General features: G+C 35.5%; 1 protein-coding gene across 1 annotated transcript; it reads left to right on the top strand.

Annotated features, from left to right (window-relative positions):
* Positions 1-5523: 5523 nt before the first annotated feature.
* Positions 5524-8780, top strand: LOC136202440 (myosin-binding protein 3). The gene is made up of 3 exons (XM_065993056.1): positions 5524-6726; positions 6820-6927; positions 7043-8780. Exons 1-3 carry the CDS (start codon positions 5598-5600, stop codon positions 8302-8304), a joined length of 2499 nt encoding a protein of 832 aa, XP_065849128.1. The 5' UTR covers positions 5524-5597; the 3' UTR covers positions 8305-8780.
* Positions 8781-9021: the final 241 nt, after the last annotated feature.

Here is a 9021-nt window from a genome sequence, read left to right as displayed (position 1 = left end):
CTCATCTTGGTCCGACTCTTGAACTTCCTCAATCATCAGGGCCCCAAATCTGGACCCAGGCAAGACTGCTGAAGAAGCCCCAGTCTCCTCCCTAGCTTTGAGGATAGGCTTCTCCTTGACATTTGGAATAACAGTAGCCTTAGAATAAGGGGACTTGGAATTTGTGTTGATATCAGGAGGATGATTGTGCACAACTGAAGGTTGATTCCTACGTCTAGCGGGCCTCTTTGCCACCATCCAGGGACCAAAGTTCCCTTCGTTCCCCTGGTTCCCTCCGGTTATCCCCACACTACTCTCAACCCTCTCCTTAACAACCTTCTCCCTTTTAGGGCAACCCTCCTGAGAATGACCATACATGCCACAATCATAACAAATGTTATGTAAGCCTTCATACTCAATGAAGAACCCTTTATCCTGAACACAGAACTTTGAGAGTAAAGGTTTAGCCAGATCAACATCTATTTAAATAGAAAAAAATAAGATTTTTGTTTTTACTTTGAACTCTACTTTTCTCCTAAATTTAAATTTAAGCTATTATTATTATTTTTTTAAGTAGACTAACCTTAGCCAACCATTTAAAAGATAAGTACAATTTTAGTTTACACTCTTCTTTAGAAAAAGAAAAAAGAGAACGATGCAACCAAATAATTTTGGTATATTGACAAGATGATTATTAACTAAGAGCTCAACATTATTCGGAATTTCAGGTGAGTGGTAATTATAGTACACGACTCTATTGATTTGAAATACCGAACTGAAAAACAGTTTCTGGGAACAGGCCTTTATAGTTGATTTGTTTTATTATCGGTTCAAAGAAGTTATTAAAATTTGATTTGATATGATCTATACTTTCTAATACGCGATTCATCGTTGTTATTACTTTTATTTTTGAAATCTGATGATTTGTTCAATCAGTTATGATTTTCTGATTTATATATGTATACTATATGTTTTCAAACCGGTACAAGTGCTCAGTATATCTGTATCTGTTATCTGGCCTCTCACCGATCTTCATAACATTAGGATTTTGCATTTGTCTTCGAGTCATGATGTCAGTTGTCAGTTTTGTCGTCAGTTGTGTCAACATTAGAATCATGCATAAGATCGGTGAAGGCAATTATCTGTTATCTGTATCTGTTATTGGTAGCGCGCTTACCATTTATCTGGCCCTAGTGGTGTGCAGTATCACCACTCTGTTACACTGTACCATGTGTTTTAAAAGTTTTTGCCTTATTTTCTGATTATTCTAATTTTGATGTTTTGAAAGGTTTCAGTATTATGTTTGACAATTGATTGTCAGCATTTTGAATTGATTATCTTATATTGACCCTGTGTTTAACTGATTTGGAAACACTATATTTTGAATTATATTTGTCATAATTTAAAAGTATCAGTCAGTCTGTCTGTTCCTTTCGACTGTGTGCTATAGTTACTGCTCACTGAGGTTTTCGCTCGTATAGATGAAAATCTCATACCACGTTGAATGTTTTTTTTTTCAGATTAAGGTCCTTGTTCGTGAGGTAACCCTTGGATTGATGTTGAAGGAGAATGCTTAATGATTTAGCTTTATATTATTTTTGGAGACTTTTGATTATTGAGATTTGACTTGAATAGTTAGGTGCCTGTAAGATTTATGATATAATTTCAACAAATTTGATATTCTGTTAGTAAATTTTGGAATTTCCATTAGTTCAGAATTAAGGCTAGCATAGGTTAAAGTTAATTTAATTTATGCACCGGTCATGGCCTGGGTTGGGTTGTGACACCTCGTAACTAACCCGGACTCCTTTTTAGTGTATCTTAACTCCATTCCCCTAACATTGAAACACATCTCCTTATCACTTGATTCAATAAGACTAATCTGTATAGTTAACAACGTGTGGACAAACAAACTTGACAGAAGGGGAAATGATTTATCTAAATAAGCTCCGAAACAGGATTGCCTAAACATTTGTCTTTGTTTGGGGGTCAATTTGTCACTGATAACCTTATATGAGGTCATATTAAACCTATTATATACTTGAGCGGTTGAATTTATGGCATATGGATACTTGAAGTTTATGTCAGTCTTTCTCCTTTTGTTCTTTTCTAATACCTTTTGATCATACTGCAGATATAATTGTTGCCGCGTTAACAATCAACAAGACGAAAAATAATCACTAAAATCTGTCGCATTTTCAAATAACGCGACAGATAACATAAACTATACTCTATCTCGTTTTCAAATAACACGACAGAGAACAGAAACTATACTCTGTCGTCTTTGTCAAGTTTTCAAATAATGCGACAGAGAACGGAAACTATACTATCGCGTTTGTCGCATTTTCAAATAACGCAACATAGTATATAAAATAAAGTTTATCGCGTTTTCAAACTACAGACGCATCGTTGTCGCAACAATAGCAAACGCGATAAACGCGACATGGTATAGTTTGCAGTAACAGCAAAAGCAAACAACAAACACGACAATGTATTATATGAATGCAAACGCAAATGCAAACAGAAACAACAAAGGCAACAATATATTATATGAACGTTGAAACGAAATGGGATGGAGATTATTTACCTTTCGTTTGCTTCGGCCTTTGTTTTTCGCCTTACCCATGACAACGACACTGTAATTTACTTGTTTCTAGTGGAACGAGGTTGCCGGAAGTTTTCTTCGCTGTGAAATCGCCCTTCAATCACCTGCAAACCTCTCTTCTCCATGAACGCCTTCTGCTCTGTCACATTTGAGGAGATGAGGAATGGGAAATGTCAGGTATTTTTATCTAAATGAAATGAAAATATCTAAATTGGTGAAAATGGAAAAACTAGTTTTAATATGTAAATGAGCTTTTACAAAATGGTAAATTACACCAATGGCCACTCAACTTTACCTATTTTAATATTGTGCCTACTGAACTTCAATTCTTAACGTTATGACCACTGAACTTTACACTTTTTAACACCGATGGCCACTCAATTTTAACTAACTCCTCAAAGTGACCATTAACGACCTCAAAATGAAAATATTCAAAAATTAAAATTGTTCAGAACGACATTTACCATGAAACCATATTTTTTTATTTTTTAAAATCACATTTTTTGGAGCTTTCTCTCTCTAAAAATTCACTTTCTCTCTCTCTACTAACAAAACAACACCTAAATGACCTCAAAACGAAAATTTTCAAGAATTAAAGTTCCTTAGAATATCATTACGCTTTGGATTGTTTATTTATAGGCCGTCAAGGTCATTTTGAGGCATTGAGTGGCCATCAGTATTAAAAAGTGTAAAGTTCAGTGACTATACTGTTAAGAATAAAAGTTCAGTGACCATTATATTAAATGGGTAAAGTTCAGTGGTCATGGATGTAATTTACCCCTTTAAAAAAGGGATAATTACTAATTTGACCCAATCAAGGACCACAATTTACATATCTAACCCACCTTGCCTCAAAGTTACCAAATTAGACATTTTCACCCATTTTGGACAAAACTAACCTTAGTTCTATTTGATGAATCGATCTTCTTCTTCTTCTTCTTCTTCTTCTTCTTCTTCTTCTTCTTCTTCTTCTTCTTCTTCTTCTTCTTCTTCTTCCTCCTCCTCCGCTTCATCCGCTCCTTTTTCTTCTTCTTCTTCTTCTTCTTGTTCTTCTCTGTTTCAACTTCTTCTTCAGTTCATCTTCTTCAATTTCTGATACCAATCGTTAGCGATTTTTGAGATTTTTGACATATTATGTTCAATTTCCTGTACAAATGGTATATTTTTTGCTTATACGCTTGCTTTTCTCGTTGGTTTTCCCCATTTCATCATCTGTAATGGTATCGTTTCAATTTCCTCTATTTTTCCATAATTTTTTTCATTTTCCTCCATTGATGTCGCATTTGTTACGAAATTGTCGCATTTCGTCACAAATGCGACAAGAACTGTCGCAAATGCGACAAGAACTGTCGCATTTCGTCGCAAATGCGACAAGAACTGTCGCATTAACAAATGTGACAGTTCTTGTCGCATTTGCGACGAAATGTGACGGTTCTTGTCGCATTTGTGACGAAATGCGACAATTTCGTCACAAATGCGACAGCAATGGACGAAAATGAAAAAAAAATTATGGAAAATAGAGGAAATAGAAACGATACCATTAAAGATGAAGAAATAGGCAAAACCAACGAGAAAAGCAAGCGTATAAGCAAAAAATATACCATTTGTACGGGAAATTGAACATAATATGTCAAAAATCGCTAACGATTGGTATAAGAAATTGAAGAAGATGAAGAAGTTGAAACGAAGGAGAAGAACAACAAGAAGAAGAAGAACAAGAAGCGGATGAAGCGGAGGAGGAAGAAGAAGAACAAGAAGCGGATGAAGCGGAGGAGGAGGAGGAAGAAGAAGAAGAAGAAGAAGAAGAAGAAGAAGAAGAAGAAGAAGATCGATTCATCAAATAGAACTAAGGTTAATTTTGTCCAAAATGGGTGAAAGTGTCTAATTTGGTAACTTTTAGGTAAGGTGATTAGATATGTAAATTGGAGTCCTTGATTGGGTCAGATTAGTAATTATCCTTTAAAAAACAGAGGGTCAGATTAACAAAATTAACAAAGAAAGATTATAAAGAGAAGAGAGCGTCTGTCTAGTAGGGGCAGTGAAGGTAGACCCCATGTTAATGGCTTGGGCCAACGGTGTGCGGAAGGTGGTGGGCCATACTGTGCGTGGTGTACCCCCAAATCAATTGAAGTGGGACCCAACTTAGAGTTTTGGCCTGCTGAAATTGAGATTCAAGTTGACCCTTAAACAAATTATTATTTTTATTAAAATCCATAATAATAAAAGGAAAAAGTCCTCAGCTTAATATAATACACAATGTATGGACTACTTTGTTTTTACTGGAATATTTGAGCAAAGTGAATTCTATTTATATTTATTTACTTTGGAATCTATTTAGCAGTATTCTACTCTTTTGTTGTTCAATAAATCTGTTAGCATTTTTTTCTTTAAAAAAAAAGAAAATCAACCAGTCAAACTAATTTCATTCTTACAATTATAAACTCTAACATTAATCCTTCCAGTAAGTATTGGTTTAAGTTTCTCTAATTTATTATAGTGAGCCACGCAGTATGTGCAAAGAATATAAAACTCATCCAATTTTACTATTTATTTTTTTTTAAATAATAGCCATTCACAAATTATTTTCATTTTCCAACATAAAACACATTATTTTCTGATAAATAAAAGGATCTTTGATAATTTGAGAATGAACCAAAATATTTTTAAAATTAGATTTTGTCACAAACTATTTGAAATATAGTTTAATAGTCTAACAAGTGAGCTTTGAGATGCTCTAATAACTTTTGAGATTTTTTATATTAGTATATAAAGTTGATTGAATTTTATGTATAGTTTTTAAAGTTAACCGGTGATAATACGTAGTAAGGAAAAGTTAGATGAGCATGGATGTAATTTACCAATTTAAATTAAACTCAATAGGCTCTTTCTAGTATATACTCTCAAATAAAGCTTAAACATTACTACTACCAAGTTAGCTCTCTTTCTTAATAATCATAATCTCCCTCCCTCCCTCCCTCCGGCTTCTCTCTGTAAATAACAACACAACACAACAATGGTAGCCAACAAGTTTGCAACAATGTTGCACAAAAACACCCACAAACTTACTGTAATTCTAGTCTACGCTCTTCTCGAATGGATCTTGATCATTCTTCTTCTGCTCAACTCTTTCTTTCTTTACCTAATTACTAAATTCGCAAACTACTTCGGCCTTAAACCCCCTTGTTTATGGTGTTCATGTTCAACCCTCCATCATCTCTTAGACCCTGCAAATCATACCACTACTTCTCACACAGATCTTATATGCGAACCTCATGCTACCCACATTTCCACCCTCGGTTTCTGCTCCAACCATCGCAAACTTGCCCAAACTCACAACATGTGTACGGAATGCTTGGCCTCTCGCCCAAATCACCACCGCGACTCCATTTCTGTGCCTACAAGGATTGCTTTCATTTCACTTGAAAATGCCTGCACTGATACTCTTAACTCTTGTTCTTGCTGCAACCAGACCTTCACTGATCATCTTTACTCTCCTTACAATTTGTTGTTGAACCATTCTTGGAAGGCTTTGAACTATACTCAAAAAGGAGGTCTCATTATTCAAGGCGACATTGGAAAACCTGATAGTTTCGGGGAGAATGAGATTGACGGGGAAGAACAACATCAAATGCTTTCTGATGTCGGAAGTTTCGGCTTAAAGGAAGAGTGTTCGGGGTCTGAATCGAACTTGGTTTCTTACGGAAAGGAAGATGCTGATGCTGATCATCATCATCGGAATTGCGTTATTGAAGATGATTTCTATGAATTGAATTGTGTTCCTTCTTCTTTGGCTCAAGATTCTGTCCAGTCTTGTGTGGGAGAAGACTTTTCGCTTGAGTTCATCGACCTGCATTTTGATAAGGATTTTGAATGTCAAACTAATCGCTTAATCCCTGTCGAATTGCTTGATTCCTCAATTTTTGGAGATCATGAACCTCTCGTTGCAAACAAACAAGATGCAGATGAAACTTCTAATTCTCCATTACAGATTGAAAAAGAGGTTAATGTGTCAGCCAAGGAAGAGGATACAAGCTATGCAGGAGCGGAAAAAGCCAAGTTAATTATGGGTGATATTGATGAGGAATCATCAGTTTTAAAAAATATTCAAATTGCAGACACAGAAGAAACAGATGATCTTCATGGTATTCAAACTATATTCACTTTTCCTTGTATGCTCATTCACATTTTTTTATTAATTCTTCTATCATTTAACTAAAATCGCATGAAATTGTCAGTTAATGAAACTCAAGAACATGAATCAACTCCTCCATTATCATCCCTCCAAGAAGATCATTCTTCCGCAAATTCCCCTGAAACATATATGTTTGAAGACAATAAAATTGGTAAGCTGCATTAGTTCTACACTCTTGATCTATTCTAATAAGCATTCAATCAATTTAGGATGATTAATTTAGAAAATAAGTAAATCTGATTGGAGAACTTCTTCTGGTTTACTAGGTACAGACAAGGAAGAAAATATTATCATAGAAGAAAGTATTTCAGCTGATAAAAATCAAGAAACAAGACACCAACTTTTATTGATCCATTCGGAATCTAACGAAGCAGAGGAGGAAAAATTCCCCGAGACACCAACTTCTGTTGACAGCTTGCACAAGAAGAGAGAATCAGGAATAGAAGAATCCATAGATGGAAGTGTGTCAAGTGAGATAGAAGGTGGAGATCCAGTTCAAACAGTTGAAAAGCTGTCGACAGCTCTTAAGTCTGAAAGGAAGGCCTTGAATGCTTTATATTCAGAACTGGAGGAGGAGCGGAGCGCTTCAGCAATAGCTGCAAACCAAACTATGGCTATGATAAATAGGCTCCAGGAAGAGAAGGCAGCTATGCAAATGGAAGCTCTGCAGTATCAGAGGATGATGGAAGAACAATCTGAATATGACCAAGAAGCTTTGCAACTTCTTAATGAGCTAATGATGAAGAGAGAAAGAGAGAAACACGAACTCGAGAGAGAGTTGGAAGTGTACCGCAAGAAGGTTATGGATTATGAGGCAAAAGAGAGAACGAGAATGATAAGAAGAAATGGAAGTGTAAGGAGTAGGAGCTCTTCTGCTACTTGCAGCAATGAGGAGGATATCGACGAGTTATCCATCGATCTTAATCGCGAAGCAAGGGATGAAGAAAACACAAGCAATGATGAAGTTATAAATTTGGAGGAAATAGCACTAGATTGTGTGAACCAAATAGGTGCTCTAGATGACTCACTGGCAGAATTTGAGGAAGAAAGACTGTCCATTCTAGATCAGCTAAAGGCATTGGAGGAGAAGCTAATTACTCTGCATAATAATGAGCTTGAAGGATTTGATGAAAGCTACGAAGGGAGCACTCCAGAAGAAAGTGATGTTTCATTATTAAAGGATAAACATCTTACTGGAAGGTCTATGGCAAAGAGCCTTCTTCCTCTACTGGATGCTGCTGAAAATGAAACTGAACAAGGGTTGACATTGGAAGAAAATGCAGCATCTGAAATGGAACATATAGAGAAGAAGAAGAAAGTAGGCCTTGAAGAGGAAGTGGATCATGTTTATGAAAGGCTGCAAGCTCTTGAAGCAGATAGAGAGTTTCTAAAGCATTGCATGAGTTCAATAAAGAAGGGAGACAAGGGGATAGATCTTCTCCAAGAGATATTGCAACATCTGCGTGATCTTCGAGCAGTGGAAGTCCAAGTCAGAGTCAGGAACATGAGCGATGATCTATTGGAATGAAATTACTCAAATAAAATCTGTGAATTTAATGATGCAGTACAGTGCATTATTTATTATGGCAATTCAGGTTCCTTGGTCATTGTTGAGCAGATGAAGAAGTTGTTGCATAAAATGCAGGCCAAAAAGTTGTTAGAATTCTATCTATACATATCCAGGAAATCTCATTCCTGAGTTTTGTTTGAATTGGTGGATGATTTGCAGAATACAAGTACCGAGCTGAGCTGAGGTCTGTACCAATCATCTCTTTAACAGTTTAATAGAAGAGTATAAAATTTTAGGATAGGATAGGATGCCTTTTTCCTTGGCGAAGAATGTTTAGTTTAGGTTACTTGTTTTTACACTTCCTTGTCTTGTTGTTGTGTTGCATTGCATTGCATGTATCATATGGGTTGCACCAATTTGTCAATATTTGTGAGCATTTAAGTTTACACTTGACTAACAGATTGTGAATCAGTAGATTTTTTTGTCTTTATATACACTCATAAATGGTCAACTTATTAAATATATTTTATAAGGTTGCACATAGATAAAATTTAAGAAATCGATTTTTTTTTTTTTGTTTTTTTTTTTTAAAAAATTGGGACGATGTATTATCCTGAAACCTGACATTTCAACTAGGTTGGCATCCCAGGAACAGGAAAAAGCAAAACCTGAAAGGAATCAATAAATAAAAATATAGAATTAAACAAGAGGGGAAGCAATAGAATAAAAGGTTAA

The sequence above is a fragment of the Euphorbia lathyris genome, chromosome 1 (genome assembly GCF_963576675.1).
Source record: "Euphorbia lathyris chromosome 1, ddEupLath1.1, whole genome shotgun sequence".
NCBI lineage: Eukaryota > Viridiplantae > Streptophyta > Magnoliopsida > Malpighiales > Euphorbiaceae > Euphorbia > Euphorbia lathyris.
Note: the sequence above shows the minus strand (reverse complement) of the source record. Positions and strands in the feature narration are given on the sequence as shown.

Bases quoted from the DNA above. Each gene is read 5' to 3' on its own strand.
- LOC136202440 (XM_065993056.1), top strand. From the start codon at position 5,598: ATGGTAGCCAACAAGTTTGCAACAATGTTGCACAAAAACACCCACAAA. The intron at 6,727-6,819 runs GTATTCAAACTA...TGAAATTGTCAG, and splicing joins AGAAACAGATGATCTTCATG to TTAATGAAACTCAAGAACAT. The intron at 6,928-7,042 runs GTAAGCTGCATT...CTGGTTTACTAG, and splicing joins GTTTGAAGACAATAAAATTG to GTACAGACAAGGAAGAAAAT.